The following is a 16,118-nucleotide window of genomic DNA, read 5'->3' as shown; positions in this document are numbered from 1 at the left end:
AACTAGTTGGTGACGTTCACTCAACTATTGTGTTGGAAGCCGTTTAGCTTCACACGATTATAAAGTTAGTTCATCTTGTTCACTTGAAAACAAGACCTTACACCGATTATTCACTCCACGTGCAATCTTGCAACAGATCGCGTTCCTCTCGCGTTCGCTGCGGGTGTGCCAATATCATTACAGAGTGCTTCGAAGAAGGGTCATTGCCCAAAACGTCGCATATTATACATGTCAAGGAAGTGTTATTGACGACAGTGGAGGGTTTTCTTCGTCACAGAGGTTAAAGGTCTAAGGTTTAAGGCGGAGCCATCGCGGAGGGCAGGGGTGGTCGGTGACGTCACCACGCTTCGGGTATAAAGGCGGCTGCTGCTGCAAAGCTGAGCGCGCAGTCTCTCGCGAGCTTTGTCAGAAGTAGTCGGAATGTCTGGACGCGGTAAAGGCGGTAAGGGGCTCGGCAAGGGAGGCGCAAAACGCCATCGCAAGGTGCTGCGCGACAACATCCAGGGCATCACCAAGCCCGCCATCCGCCGCCTCGCTCGCCGCGGCGGTGTGAAGCGCATCTCGGGCCTCATCTACGAGGAGACCCGCGGCGTCCTGAAGGTCTTCCTTGAGAACGTCATCCGCGACGCCGTCACCTACACGGAGCACGCCAAGCGCAAGACCGTCACCGCCATGGACGTGGTCTACGCCCTCAAGCGCCAGGGCCGCACTCTCTACGGCTTCGGAGGCTGAGCGCCCATCTCTCGCACACTAAGCCAACCCAAAGGCTCTTTTCAGAGCCACCCACCTCTTCGAAACTGCTTGCGCCAGTGTTGCCAAATACTTTCTAAATGGAGCACATGTCCTGGGTTGTTGCGCGCCAATTCCTCGTGAGCGTGGTGGACGTTTGCTTGTTGAGTTGGCGAATCTTCATCTGCTTGCACATGCATGAAAGAAATCAAGGTATTCGCGACACGTCACATTTAACAAGGCGTGATTCTTGAACGCGTTAATACAGTACCCATTTCTGGTATTTCACCGAGCGCTTGTATTTTTCCAAATTGCGTTCATAAAACGCCCGTGCGCCGTATTAGACGAGTGGTGAAACAATCCCTCGTAAGAAACAAAAAAACCCACGCTCAAAACACAATATACTGTATTGGGTATTCTCGTCATCCTTTTTAAAACAAAGGCAATGCCATGGCTGCAATTCACTAATATACATGTTTGGACATTACATTGTGTTATATTTGCAGTAAAAATCGATATTAAAGTGAACATCGCGTCCGCGTTTCTCATTGGACGCTGATGGAGAGGGATGGTACTAAAAGAGCCACTCAGCAGCGCCGCGCACTACGATCCTCTGATTTGCATCTCGCCTCCTATAAAAGGAGCTCAACGCGCGACCGACATCCACATTCGCTTCCCGTCTGTTCTGACCTGAAGCTGCCTACAACGCGTCGACATGCCCGATCCTCCCGCATCAAAGAGCGCTGGGCCGGCCAAGGTTCCTGCTCCCAAGAAGGGCTCCAAGAAGGCTGTGACCAAGGCTACGCGCAAGGATGGCAAGAAGCGACGCCACCGCAGGAAGGAGAGCTACGCCATTTACATCTACAAGGTGATGAAGCAGGTGCACCCCGATACCGGCATCTCGTCCAAGGCAATGAGCATCATGAACTCGTTCGTCAACGACATCTTCGAGCGCATCGCTTCCGAGGCGTCCCGCCTGGCGCACTACAACAAGCGCTCCACCATCACTTCTCGGGAGATCCAGACCGCAGTGCGACTGCTGCTCCCCGGCGAGCTGGCCAAGCACGCCGTGTCGGAGGGCACCAAGGCCGTCACCAAGTACACAAGCTCCAAGTGAAGCCTCGACTCCACCATTAATTACAAAGGCTCTTTTCAGAGCCACCCACCTCAACGAACCTGCTTGTACCAGTCCTAGCAGGAGTACAAAACGAAACTTCCAACAAAGCCCCGGTTCACGCGGGGACATTGTTCGCTCATTGAGTGAAGTGGAGAGATCGAACGCATTTTAACATGTTTCCACGTGAATAAAAGCGATAACAATATTCATGGCACATCATATTCACCAGCAGGCATTTCTTGGACTTGTTTGTCCATTGATTTCATCTGCAGCCCATTCAGATATTACATTGGATGTTTGGCGCCAAAACCTTGCAATGCAATATATTTAATTCGTGGTTGTATTTTCGGGCAGGAACTAACATTTTGCACGTGTACATATATGTAAAAGTAAGCGCCTAGCATGGATGACTCGTGCAGTATAATTGATCATCATCTCAATGCCAAGAGAATATATATCTATTCCTGTGATCACCTCTTTCCGACATTTTTACGTATTACTGTTTCCAATGAAGTGCAGTTTCTTAACACTTTATTTAGATCATGCAGAGCACTGTAAAGTTGTTTTCGGAAAGGTGTTTGCTTGAGAAAATAACATCCGTTAAAGACATCGACGGCGCTCAAAGGGTACTACTGCATCGTGATGCGGCATTCTGAAATGATCCAAACTGTGAACATTTTGTTGATTAAGAAGAGTTGACGACTCGAGATCATTGCACGCTGCCAACCAATCAGCACGCTCCCCTTCTTCGCACGTCACGACTCCGCTGACCAGTGAGCGCGCGCTCTGGGCTACATAAGCCGCCTTCTCCCCGCCTGTGAGAATCTTTGCCCTCACCAAGCCATGGCTCGCACCAAGCAGACGGCTCGCAAGTCCACGGGCGGCAAGGCCCCCCGCAAGCAACTCGCCACCAAGGCGGCCCGAAAGAGCGCTCCGGCCACGGGCGGCGTCAAGAAGCCTCACCGCTACAGGTGTGGTGCCACAGCGACGGGGCCGCTCGGCCGAGCCAGGGAGCCGCCCGGCTTCCACCGCCGCACTGCCCCCCATCACCCCCCCCACATAAACACGCACCCGCACCCACGTAGGGCCTCGTGGTCGGGTCACCTACCCTGAGTTTTCACCCGAGGGCCCCCTAGGGGGGTTACCCCACGGTTTCTCAGGGCCAGGGAATTGGACAGGACCCTTCCCAGGCCAAGTAACACTGCGGCGCCGTGGGCGGATTTGAGATCGCACGACCACGGCGAGCTCAGAGAGCCCCGCAGTTAGAAACGCATACAAACACAAACACGGGTCAGCAAGGCAGATAGCTGGGATCAGGAACCGGGACGACTGATTGGTAGAAAGTTCAAAGGCCGGCGGGATCGCAAAAGAGCGGGAAATCCTAGGCTCAGGATTGGTCGAGAGACCAAGGCGGTCGGGACGGGGGCGCCTAGCCTTTGATGTGAATAGTTTAAAAGAAAACGCAGGGGCAGTAGGGAACTCTCTTCTTCTGGAGTTTGGACACGGGGTCAGCGACGAAGGAGTCATCGGGCGAGCCGCTAGATTGTCTGCAGGACGATCTGAGCGCCGCAAGGTCACCAAGGACTACAGACGGTATCGTGTTGCGCGCCTTACAACACCTCAGAGCGGAGGGTAGGATCCGTAGGAGAGGGTTAGTTCGGGGTAAGGACGAGTAGGAAAGCGGTTTAGCAGAGAGCGCAGCATAGAATAGGGCTACACGGCACCAGAGTGTGGGTTAGAAGCGCCTTGCTGTCCCGCACACACACACGGGTGGCTCGGTTGGTTAGCAAGGGCTAATAAAATCTCGAGCGTAGTAACAAAACCGTGTTGTTGGGTGTTTTTGGAACGTGGTATTAGCGTGCACTGCATTCGCGAGTGTGTGGTCGTTGTACGCATAAAGGCCGTGGTCTCTGTACGATTGTGCGGGTACGGAGGTGTGTGCGTTAACGCCCGGGGAGAGCACTTTTGGTGTGTTGGCGTGACTACGCAGCCGTGTGAGAGGAGAATCGTCCTTGTACGATATTTGTGTTGACGTGCACGCGCGAGTGGGGGAGGGGACGAGTCGTCGTGTCGGCGTGTGCCCCGCTTGCGTGCGCTCGTTACTTGCGTAAGCTCTCGGCGTGCGTAATCGGCGTGCCCAAGGTGCGCGATCGTAACGTGGGCGGCCAGCGCAGCGCAGAGCGGCGCAGGAGTGGGTATCGCGTGTGGAGCTGTACGCGTGTGTGCGCGCACGTTCACGACGTGTGTAACACAGGTGCGCGATCCTAACGTGAGTGGTCAGGGTTGGGTGAGTGCCGTGCAGAGCTGTGTGTGGGTGTGCGCGTGCGTGGTTATCCATGCCTGCTACGCGGACCCGCGGTGGAGGGGAATCCTCGGGTGACGGCTCCCACACCCTGGGTGAGGAGCCTAGCGGCGGTTCGCTTAGCAGCGGGGGGGCGATTGATGATGTTAGTCCGGCCGTTAGTATTATCGAGGGAGGGATCTCGGGGGCTAGCGACCCCCACAAATTGGTGTCGGAAGCGGTACGGACCCCCGCGTTACCTCACGCTAAAATAAGACTGATATTTACCGGCCGGGGGGCCCCTTCGTGGAAGGCATTCGCCCGCAATCTCTTAGGGGCCAAGGAAATTAATGGATGGACGGACGCGCAGGCAGTACGTCAACTTAATATGAATCTTGATGGGCGGGCAGCCGATTTTGTAGAAGCGTTACCCGCGAGCGCACAGACACAGCTAGAGGAGCTGATGCGCCGACTCGATCAGCGTTTTGGCACGCGTGACGAGGAGGAAGCAAAATCGGCCTTAGAGGCGCGCCGTCGCCAACCTGGCGAAGATCTCCGTGATTACGCCGAGGATGTGCGCGAGTTAACAAAGATCGCACGCCCGGGGTACGCAACTGAGGTTATTGAGGAACTGGCTGCCGAGAAAATCCAGCGGTACCTGTCTCGCACGGCGTGGTGGCAGCCAGACATGAGCTGCCCACGTCTTCCCTTTAACACCCTTGTCGAGCGCGCACGTAAGTGTGAAAGAATTCACAGCGAACGCGCGCAGCTCCGGGGGCTGGGACGAGAGCGCGCCATTGCGAGCCTGCTCTCGGAAGACGAGGAGGAGGAACAGGAGCTCGCGAGGACGGTAAGGGGCCGGGAAAGAGAACCTCCAGTGTCCCGCGAGACAACCCCGGGATGGGTTGCCGGTATACAAACGGGTATAAAGGATGTCTCCGGCCAGGTAACCCAGGTAGGTGACAGGGTAACCCAGGTAGGTGACAGGGTAACCCAAGTAGACAACAAGGTAACCCAAGTACGGGCACACATGACTGCGCTGGAGACAATGGTAGAGACGGTCCAGGCCGAGGTAGGAGGATTAACTGGGAGAGTGGCTCGACTGGAGGCAGAGTCGGGGCAGCGGCGTGCCGGAGGGGGGATAGGGAACGGACGGGGGGGCTCCTACGGGACGGCCCCCCGTGCGTGTTACCTGTGTGACCGGCGAGGGCATCTCGTGAGAGACTGTCCGCAGATCGCCCGCGCTAGAAACGCGCCGGGGTTAAACCCCAACGCCCCCTAGAGAGTGGACCATCTGGGGGTGCATTCGAAGCGGTCCCGATGCAAAAAGACGGTAATAATGGCGAGCGAGTGATCTCCACACAGGTTCCAACAACAACGCCCACGGAAACGGTGACTCCTGGCGACTGGCTACGGGAGCTGGTGGCGGGGATCACGGGGGCCACGTCGCTGGTGGAAGGGGAGGTAAACGGAGTGCGTACCCGAATTCTGCTGGACACGGGGGCGGTGGCCTCGCTCGTGAGCGCAGCGCACTGCAGCGCGATCGGGGTCGACGTGCGTCACCTGCAGGCACCGGACCGCGCGCTGCACACGGCGAGCGGAGCCGGAATGGGGCTGCTGGGGAGAGCCACCCTAGAGGTCCGCATAGGCAGTCAGGTGTGCACCCAGGAGTTCTACGTGTCGAGTGCGTTGTGTCACGAGTGTATCGCAGGTACCGACCTCTTAGAACGGCTGGGACTCAACGTGCAACCCCGCCAGCGATGCGCCACCATGGAGAGCAACGGCGAGCGGATACCGTTCCTGGGACGAGAACCAACGCGCCCCCGCTTCGCACCTGTGGCCGCTACGCTGGTGTCGGCCGTCACCATCGGGCCTCTCGCCGAGATGCTCGTGCCGGTGGCAACCCTCTCCACCGACCCAACCCACCGACCATCGGGCGAGGTAATGCTGACTCCTCACCCGGAGTTGGCATCGCGATACGGGGTGGTAGGGTCAGCCACACTGGTAAACGCAGATGGGGGCCGGCTGTTTATACGTGTGTTTAACCCACACAGTACCCCGGCAATGATACGACGACGCACCCCGGTAGCCACCGTACACCCCCTGCATGCTCGCCACTCGAACGACTCGGTGTTCGCACTCTGGGCGGAGGACCCTGGCCGCCCCGAGGACAGCCAGGATCTGGCCTGGCGGGTCGGCCCGACCCCCCGAGCCGAGATTGTTCCCCTGCAGGATGCGTTACATGTGCCTTGGGCAGCCTTACCTAAGGGGGAGGCCGATCAGCTGCGCGGGTTATTGCGGGAGTACGCCGACGTGTTCAGTGAGCACGATTCGGACGTGGGCCGGACCGACCTGGTCAAGCACCAAATTGACACAGGTGCAGCCCGACCCATCAAACTCCCCGCATACCGAGTGGGCGCGCCTGAACGGACCCAGATCAAAGAGGCAGTCACGGATATGCTACGCAATAACATAATCCAGCCCTCCGCGAGCCCTTGGTCTGCCCCGGTGGTACTGGTAACGAAAAAGGACGGATCGACTCGGTTCTGCGTTGATTACCGAAAATTGAACGCAGTCACCCTCGGCGACGCTTTTCCCATCCCACGCATCGACGACACCTTCGACAGTCTCGCAGGAGCGCGGTATTTTTCCACCCTCGATCTGGCGTCCGGTTACTGGCAGGTGGAGATGACGGAGGAGGATCGGCCAAAAACAGCATTCACCACCCCGATGGGCCTGTTTGAGTTTCGAGTGTTGCCGTTCGGACTCACTAACGCGCCCGCGACGTTCCAGCGGTTGATGGAGTTGGTGATGCGGGGCTTGCAGTGGGAACAGTGCCTGATTTACCTGGACGACGTAATAGTGTTCAGTAGGTCGCTGTCCGAACACTGGTCCAGGCTGCGGGAAGTATTCCAGCGACTGCGAGCAGCCCATCTCAAGCTCAAGCCACGTAAGTGTTACATTGCGCAACGCGAGGTGGGGTACCTCGGACACCGAGTCAGCGAGGCAGGGGTGAGCACCGATCCCGAGAAGGTGCGTGCCGTAGTGGATTGGCCGCGGCCGAGGAACCTGACGGAGATCAGGTCATTCTTGGGACTCGCCACTTATTACCGTCGATTTGTAAAGGGATTCAGTGAGATTGCACGCCCCCTCACCCAACTCACCTCCCCTAAGAACCCCTATCAGTGGTCGGAGGCCTGCCAGACGGCTTTCACCACACTCAAAGACCACCTCACCCACACCCCCACCTTGGCTTTCCCAGATTTCACCACCGATTTTATTTTGGACACTGACGCCTGCAGCAGTGGGCTGGGCGCGGTGCTGTCGCAAGTGCAGGGTGGGACGGAGCGGGTCATCGCGTACGCCAGTCGGACCCTGAGCGGGGCCGAACTGAACTATTGTGTAACCCGTCAGGAACTGTATGCTGTAATTTTCGCGTGTAAACAGTTCCGACCGTACTTGTACGGCAGGAAATGTCGTGTGCGCACCGATCATTATGCACTGCAGTTCCTCCTTACATTCAAGGAACCGCGGGGGCAGATGGCTCGATGGCTGGCGCAGCTGCAGGAGTACAACCTGCAGATCGAGTACCGAGCGGGGCGGACACACGCGAACGCGGACGCCTTGTCAAGACGGCCCGCGGTGCGCGCTGAGACGAGGGAGGGAGACGCCTGCCCGTGCTTCACGGGGGGACGCTGCCGCCAGGCAGCAGAACCCAAGGAGCGCGCGGAAACTAAACTCCCCCCCCCGAGAGAGAGTGCAGTGTGCGCCACAGAGACCCTCGCAGGTGGCACTGAGGATCCCGTCGACCTCCCGGCAAGCGCGGGACCCGCGGCTCGGGACCCGATCGGACGGACCCAGGAGGACGTCGGCTGTGCCTTCCCGGGCCTAAACGACGAGCAGCTGAGACAGACCCAGCAGCGAGATCCGGATCTGGCGGCAGTGGAGGCGGCACTGCGGGAGGAAAAGAGCGCCCTACCAGGACCCTGGAGCGGTTTGTATGCCCGGTTGTGTGTACAGAACGGAGTGGTACGGGAGTTAACCGAGGCCGGCCAGCCGGGGTGTATCTGTGTTCCTGCCCAGGTGCGACCCCAGCTGCTACGACTGGTACACGACCACCCGCTCGGGGGCCATGATGGGGAACGGCGCACCCGGGAGACTCTGCGTCGCCAGTATCTCTGGCCTAAATTGGCGCAAGATGTGGCCGCCTGGGTGCAGGGCTGCCGGGCCTGTCAGCAGTGTGGGCAAAAGCCGGCGAGGTACCAGGTACCCCTGAGGCCGTTCCGAGTCAGTCGGACGAATCAGTTGGTCGGAATCGACCTGCAAGGGCCCTTTCCACGATCCCACCGGGGCAACCGATATATTCTTGTAGCGGTGGAGTACTTCACCCGCTACCCCGTGGCGGTGGCTATCCCGGATAAAACAGCCCTCGTAGTGGCCCGGGCCTTCGTGGAAAACTACGTACTTAAGTGCGGGATCCCCGAACGAGTCATTACCGACCAGGGTAGTGAATTCGAGGCCGAACTATTCCAGGCGCTGTGCCGAGAGTTCGGGATCCAGAAGGACCGAACCACGGCATATCACCCCCAGGCGAACGGGATGGTAGAGAGGATGAACCAGACTCTGGCCGGGAAGCTTAAACGCATGGCGGCCGCGAATCAACAGGACTGGGACGAACACCTCCCCTATGCCCTGTTCGCCTACACCACCGCCGTTCACACATCTACAGGACAGACCCCGTTCCTAATGATGTTTGGTCGCGAGTCTCGCCTGCCCGCAGATCTGCTGTTCGGTGTCCCTCCGCCGCAACGGGAGGAAGGGAGCCACCCCGTGGAGCACTTGCTGGAGACCCTGCGAGGGGCCAGGGGCCGAGCCTACCCGCACGGAGAGGCCGCGCACCAGCGGCAAGAGCAGGGCGCCCGACCCCGTATGGAGCCCCCCTTCTACACTGCGGGCTCCGAGGTGTGGCTGTACACTCCCCGCGTCGGTGCCGGACAGGTAGGGAAGCTGACCACCTACTGGCGAGGACCCTGGATTGTGAGACGGCAGATCTCACCATGGACGGTGCTGATTCAGGGAGGAGAGAGGGGCCGGGAGATGGTGGTCAACATCCGCCGACTGAAGCCGTGGCGAGCAGCCCCCGAGGGGGGGAGCCCCGCCGTCCAAGTACCCCGAAACCCCGGGGTCCCCCTACCCCCCGTGCCCGGGGGCCTCGCGCAGTATATGGGCCCCACGGAGCCCCGGGCTCCGAGGGGCCCCGGGCGGGGCCGGGGGCGACGAGGACGGCGACCCTTAAACCCCACCGCCTCTGAGTTTGTTCCCCAGCCCGCAGGTGCCAGAGACCGAGGGGAGCCGTTGGAATGGAGGAGGAGACCACCGCCGGAGCCCCAGGAGACGGAGCCGCCACCCCCGAGGCCAGCCACAAGGGCCGGGCGAATCCCGCGGACCCCGCGGCGATACCTCGTGGGGGCAACCCAGGCGAGGTGCTCCAGTCAACCCGGGACGGGGACTGGCACCCCGGGGGGCTATGTGGTGCCACAGCGACGGGGCCGCTCGGCCGAGCCAGGGAGCCGCCCGGCTTCCACCGCCGCACTGCCCCCCATCACCCCCCCCACATAAACACGCACCCGCACCCACGTAGGGCCTCGTGGTCGGGTCACCTACCCTGAGTTTTCACCCGAGGGCCCCCTAGGGGGGTTACCCCACGGTTTCTCAGGGCCAGGGAATTGGACAGGACCCTTCCCAGGCCAAGTAACACTGCGGCGCCGTGGGCGGATTTGAGATCGCACGACCACGGCGAGCTCAGAGAGCCCCGCAGTTAGAAACGCATACAAACACAAACACGGGTCAGCAAGGCAGATAGCTGGGATCAGGAACCGGGACGACTGATTGGTAGAAAGTTCAAAGGCCGGCGGGATCGCAAAAGTGCGGGAAATCCTAGGCTCAGGATTGGTCGAGAGACCAAGGCGGTCGGGACGGGGGCGCCTAGCCTTTGATGTGAATAGTTTAAAAGAAAACGCAGGGGCAGTAGGGAACTCTCTTCTTCTGGAGTTTGGACACGGGGTCAGCGACGAAGGAGTCATCGGGCGAGCCGCTAGATTGTCTGCAGGACGATCTGAGCGCCGCAAGGTCACCAAGGACTACAGACGGTATCGTGTTGCGCGCCTTACAACACCTCAGAGCGGAGGGTAGGATCCGTAGGAGAGGGTTAGTTCGGGGTAAGGACGAGTAGGAAAGCGGTTTAGCAGAGAGCGCAGCATAGAATAGGGCTACACGGCACCAGAGTGTGGGTTAGAAGCGCCTTGCTGTCCCGCACACACACACGGGTGGCTCGGTTGGTTAGCAAGGGCTAATAAAATCTCGAGCGTAGTAACAAAACCGTGTTGTTGGGTGTTTTTGGAACGTGGTATTAGCGTGCACTGCATTCGCGAGTGTGTGGTCGTTGTACGCATAAAGGCCGTGGTCTCTGTACGATTGTGCGGGTACGGAGGTGTGTGCGTTAACGCCCGGGGAGAGCACTTTTGGTGTGTTGGCGTGACTACGCAGCCGTGTGAGAGGAGAATCGTCCTTGTACGATATTTGTGTTGACGTGCACGCGCGAGTGGGGGAGGGGACGAGTCGTCGTGTCGGCGTGTGCCCCGCTTGCGTGCGCTCGTTACTTGCGTAAGCTCTCGGCGTGCGTAATCGGCGTGCCCAAGGTGCGCGATCGTAACGTGGGCGGCCAGCGCAGCGCAGAGCGGCGCAGGAGTGGGTATCGCGTGTGGAGCTGTACGCGTGTGTGCGCGCACGTTCACGACGTGTGTAACACAGGTGCGCGATCCTAACGTGAGTGGTCAGGGTTGGGTGAGTGCCGTGCAGAGCTGTGTGTGGGTGTGCGCGTGCGTGGTTATCCATGCCTGCTACGCGGACCCGCGGTGGAGGGGAATCCTCGGGTGACGGCTCCCACACCCTGGGTGAGGAGCCTAGCGGCGGTTCGCTTAGCAGCGGGGGGGCGATTGATGATGTTAGTCCGGCCGTTAGTATTATCGAGGGAGGGATCTCGGGGGCTAGCGACCCCCACACAGGCCCGGCACCGTCGCTCTGCGCGAGATCCGCCGCTACCAGAAGTCCACCGAGCTGCTCATCCGCAAACTGCCCTTCCAGCGCCTCGTCAGGGAGATCGCGCAGGACTTCAAGACCGACCTGCGCTTCCAGAGCTCCGCTGTCATGGCTCTGCAGGAGGCCAGCGAAGCGTACCTTGTCGCGCTCTTCGAGGACACCAACCTGTGCGCCATCCACGCCAAGCGCGTCACCATCATGCCCAAGGACATTCAGCTCGCCCGCCGCATTCGTGGCGAGCGCGCTTGAACGCCCAGCTCGGCCCTCAAAGCACAACACAAAGGCTCTTTTCAGAGCCACCACTTACTCATGAAAACGCTTCCATGTGTCCTTCAAAGTTCGGGTGCCGGAAACCTTCGTTTGCTGGTCACGGCTCTCACGAGTCGTCAGGCGTAAGCGACAATGAAGTTCATTTTCTATACCCCGCCGCTCATATTTTTCAACATCACACGTTGGTGTCGTATATAAGCGTTGGGAAACCATGTTTACATAATGTACAACAAAAGGGTTATTTTGGTTAAATATATTAACTATTAAACCCAAAGATATTGGTTTATGTTGTTTCAAGCCCGAGCTGATAAGAAGTTCACATTTTGCAAACTAAGAGACTGAATTATTCACGCACATATATTTTTAGGCATTGCCCGAACAGGCGGTTAAAGGAAAATATATATACACCGTATAGGCACGTGGGCGATCAAGCACGAGCTCAAGGCTATCACAATGATTTCTTATAACCAATGCGGTCCCTCAAAATGATTATTATAATCAATAATACATTGATATTTGCGGAATCCGCTTATAAGTTTGACTTGCCAGCACGTGCCCATAAATTAACTCTATCATGCTTAAAACTTGAACCTATTAAGTACGTGTATCGCATTGTTTCATTCATAAGATGCGTGTCCGCATTAAAATATATATGGATACAAATAATTAAAGTCAACATCGAATCCTCGCGTCCCGGCTTTTCATTGGTGGCTCAAGGAGAGGGCGGGACTCGACCGAGAGGAGCCAATCAGCAGCGGCGCGCTCTACGATCCTCGTCTCCGCTATAAAAGCCGCTCCGGTGGTGCGTGTCAACGTCACAAATCGTTCGTACTTTGTCTCCAGTGCTTTTTGCATCCTAGGTCCCTTAACAATGTCTGGACGCGGCAAGACCAGTGGCAAGTCTCGCGCCAAGGCAAAGTCCCGCTCTTCCCGCGCCGGCCTGCAGTTCCCCGTGGGTCGCGTTCACAGGCTGCTCCGCAAGGGCAATTACGCCCAGCGGGTCGGCGCTGGAGCACCCGTCTACCTGGCCGCCGTGCTCGAGTACCTTTCTGCCGAGATCCTCGAGCTGGCTGGCAATGCCGCCCGCGACAACAAGAAGACGAGGATCATCCCCCGACACCTGCAGCTCGCCGTGCGAAACGACGAGGAGCTCAACAAGCTCATGGGCGGCGTGACTATCGCCCAGGGCGGTGTGCTGCCCAACATCCAGGCCGTGCTGCTGCCCAAGAAGACCTCTCAGGCAAAGAAGTGAACGCGCCGCCGCCTCTACCACCACAACAACGGCTCTTTTCAGAGCCACCCACTTACTTGCAAAGAGCTCGGACAGTCGTACACAGGAGTTTTGTTATACTGGTAGGAACGAAGTGGACCAGACCACCAATAGATTAATGTGTCCGTCCGTCAACATCGCCCCCTACTGCAAACATTTGGCATGACCCTACGAAAACCTTGACTCAGTGACGCTATCCTGGCTAAACAAGTGTAACATTCCCTTATAATTCCCTCAGCTTTTAATTAAAACATTTAAATTAATGAGGCTTTCCTGGCTAAACACGTGTAACATTCCCTAATAATTCCCTGAGATAGCTTTTAATTAAAACTTTGAAATTAAATAAAACAACTAACAGCGCCCTAATAATTCCCTGAGATAGCTTTTAATTAAAACTTTGAAATTAAAAAAAAACTCACAGCGCCCTAAAGCCTACAGCTAGGCCTAAAGCCTAGAACTAGGCCTGAAACTCTCCATTCGTGTCGTACCCCCGCGTGTGTGAAAGGGAGTTATGTTTAACAATGTTACATTCCCTCATGTTTTTAAATAGAAACATTTAAATTTAAAGCTTTTACATGAATCATTAAATCATTTAAATTAAAAATTAACTCACAGCGCCCTAAAGCATACAGCTAGGCCTAAAGCCTAGAACTAGGCCTCAATCTCTCCCTTCGTATCGTCCGATTAGGTGTAGCAACATCGCCCCCTACTGCAAACACTTGGCAGGACCCTACAAAAACCTTTTGACTCAGTGGGGCTTTCCTGGCTTAACAAGTGTAATAATACATTATGTTTATATTATTTGGTTATTTGTGGTGCCACAGCGACGGGGCCGCTCGGCCGAGCCAGGGAGCCGCCCGGCTTCCACCGCCGCACTGCCCCCCATCACCCCCCCCACATAAACACGCACCCACGTAGGGCCTCGTGGTCGGGTCACCTACCCTGAGTTTTCACCCGAGGGCCCCCTAGGGGGGTTACCCCACGGTTTCTCAGGGCCAGGGAATTGGACAGGACCCTTCCCAGGCCAAGTAACACTGCGGCGCCGTGGGCGGATTTGAGATCGCACGACCACGGCGAGCTCAGAGAGCCCCGCAGTTAGAAACGCATACAAACACGGGTCAGCAAGGCAGATAGCTGGGATCAGGACCCGGGACGACTGATTGGTCGAAAGTTCAAAGGCCGGCGGGATCGCAAAAGTGCGGGAAATCCTAGGCTCAGGATTGGTCGAGAGACCAAGGCGGTCGGGACGGGGGCGCCTAGCCTTTGATGTGAATAGTTTAAAAGAAAACGCAGGGGCAGTAGGGAACTCTCTTCTTCTGGAGTTTGGACACGGGGTCAGCGACGAAGGAGTCATCGGGCGAGCCGCTAGATTGTCTGCAGGACGATCTGAGCGCCGCAAGGTCACCAAGGACTACAGACGGTATCGTGTTGCGCGCCTTACAACACCTCAGAGCGGAGAGTAGGATCCGTGGGAGAGGGTTAGTTCGGGGTAAGGACGAGTAGGAAAGCGGTTTGGCAGAGAGCGCAGCATAGAATAGGGCTACACGGCACCAGAGTGTGGGTTAGAAGCGCCTTGCTGGCTCGCACACACACACGGGTGGCTCGGTTGGTTAGCAAGGGCTAATAAAATCTCGAGCGTAGTAACAAAACCGTGTTGTTGGGTGTTTTTGGAACGTGGTATTAGCGTGCACTGCATTCGCGAGTGTGTGGTCGTTCTATGCATAAAGGCCGTGGTCTCTGTACGATTGTGCGGGTACGGAGGTGTGTGCGTTAACGCCCGGGGGGAGCACTTTTGTGTGTTGGCGTGACTACGCAGCCGTGTGAGAGGAGAATCGTCCTTGTACGATATTTGTGTTGACGTGCACGCGCGAGTGGGGGAGGGGACGAGTCGTCGTGTCGGCGTGTGCCCCGCTTGCGTGTGCTCGTTACTTGCGTAAAGTGCGGCGCGGTGGTGGACCCCTGACCCCCGACCCCACGGCTCGAGCGCGTAATCGGCTGCGCATTGTTGTACGGTTTGTCTCGCGCGCACGGCGGCGGCGGCTTGAGTCGTTGTGTCGGCGTGTGCCCCGCTTGCGTGTGCTCGTTACTTGCGTAAGCTCTCGGCGTGCGTAATCGGCGTACACCAGGTGCGCAATCGTAACGTGAGCGGCCAGCGCGGCGCAGAGCGGCGCAAGAGTGGGTATCGCGTGTGGAGCTGTATGTGTGTGCGCGCACGTTCACGACGTGTGTAACACAGGTGCGCGATCCTAACGTGAGTGGTCAGTGTTGGGTGAGTGCCATGCAGAGCTGTGTGTGGGTGTGCGCGTACGTGGTTAACCATGCCTGCTACGCGGACCCGCGGTGGAGGGGAATCCTCGGGTGACGGCTCCCACACCATGGGTGAGGAGCCTAGCGGCGGTTCGCTTAGCAGCGGGGGGGCGATTGATGATGTTAGTCCGGCCATTAGTATTATCGAGGGAGGGATCTCGGGGGCTAGCGACCCCCACAAATTGGTGTCAGAAGTGGGATGGACCCCCGCGTTACCTCACGCTAAAATAAGACTAATATTTACCGGCCGGGGTGCCCCTTCATGGAAGGCATTCGCCCGCAATCTCTTAGGGGCCAAGGAAATTAATGGATGGACGGACGCGCAGGCAGTACGTCAACTTAATATGAATCTTGATGGACGGGCAGCCGATTTTGTAGAAGCGTTACCCGCGAGCGCACAGACACAGCTAGAGGAGTTGATGCGCCGACTCGATCAGCGTTTTGGCACGCGTGACGAGGAGGAAGCAAAATCGGCCTTAGAGGCGCGCCGTCGTCAACCTGGCGAGGATCTTCGTGATTACGCCGAGGATGTGCGCGAGTTAACAAAGATCGCACGCCCGGGGTACGCAACTGATGTTATTGAGGAACTGGCCGCCGAGAAAATCCAGCGGTACCTGTCTCGCACGGCGTGGTGGCAGCCAGACATGAGCTGCCCACGTCTTCCCTTTAACACCCTTGTCGAGCGCGCACGTAAGTGTGAAAGAATTCACAGCGAACGCGCGCAGCTCCGGGGGCTGGGACGAGAGCGCGCCATTGCGAGCCTGCTCTCGGAAGACGAGGAGGAGGAACAGGAGCTCGCGAGGACGGTAAGGGGCCGGGAAAGAGAGCCTCCAGTGTCCCGCGAGACAACCCCGGGATGGGTTGCCGGTATACAAACGGGTATAAAGGATGTCTCCGGCCAAGTAACCCAGGTACGCGAGGAAACGAATAAAAATATGACCCAACTGCAATCCTCCGTTGAGACCATCCGATCCGAAATGGGGGACCTAGACTCCACGGTAGGAGGGCTAACTGGAAGGATAGCCCGACTAGAAGCAGAGTATGAG

The 16,118-nt window shown here is 57.7% G+C and overlaps 3 protein-coding genes across 3 annotated transcripts; all 3 read left to right on the top strand.

The window, feature by feature from the left end:
* Positions 1 to 420: 420 nt before the first annotated feature.
* LOC144733696 (histone H4) lies at positions 421 to 732 on the top strand. Its single transcript, XM_078615723.1, has one exon. The coding sequence runs from the start codon at positions 421 to 423 to the stop codon at positions 730 to 732; it is 312 nt and encodes a 103-aa protein (XP_078471849.1).
* Positions 733 to 1,444: 712 nt separating this feature from the next.
* Positions 1,445 to 1,846, top strand: LOC144733695 (histone H2B type 3-B). The gene has a single exon (XM_078615722.1). The coding sequence runs from the start codon at positions 1,445 to 1,447 to the stop codon at positions 1,844 to 1,846; it is 402 nt and encodes a 133-aa protein (XP_078471848.1).
* Positions 1,847 to 12,351: 10,505 nt separating this feature from the next.
* Positions 12,352 to 12,765, top strand: LOC144733826 (histone H2A-like). The gene has a single exon (XM_078615834.1). It carries the CDS (start codon positions 12,367 to 12,369, stop codon positions 12,745 to 12,747), a length of 381 nt encoding a protein of 126 aa, XP_078471960.1. The 5' UTR covers positions 12,352 to 12,366; the 3' UTR covers positions 12,748 to 12,765.
* Positions 12,766 to 16,118: the final 3,353 nt, after the last annotated feature.

Source organism: Lampetra planeri, chromosome 48 (genome assembly GCF_965212315.1).
Source record: "Lampetra planeri chromosome 48, kcLamPlan1.2.h2, whole genome shotgun sequence".
NCBI classification, from domain to species: domain Eukaryota; kingdom Metazoa; phylum Chordata; class Hyperoartia; order Petromyzontiformes; family Petromyzontidae; genus Lampetra; species Lampetra planeri.
The sequence above is the reverse complement of the archived record's forward strand: the minus strand, read 5'-3'. Positions and strand labels throughout refer to the sequence as shown.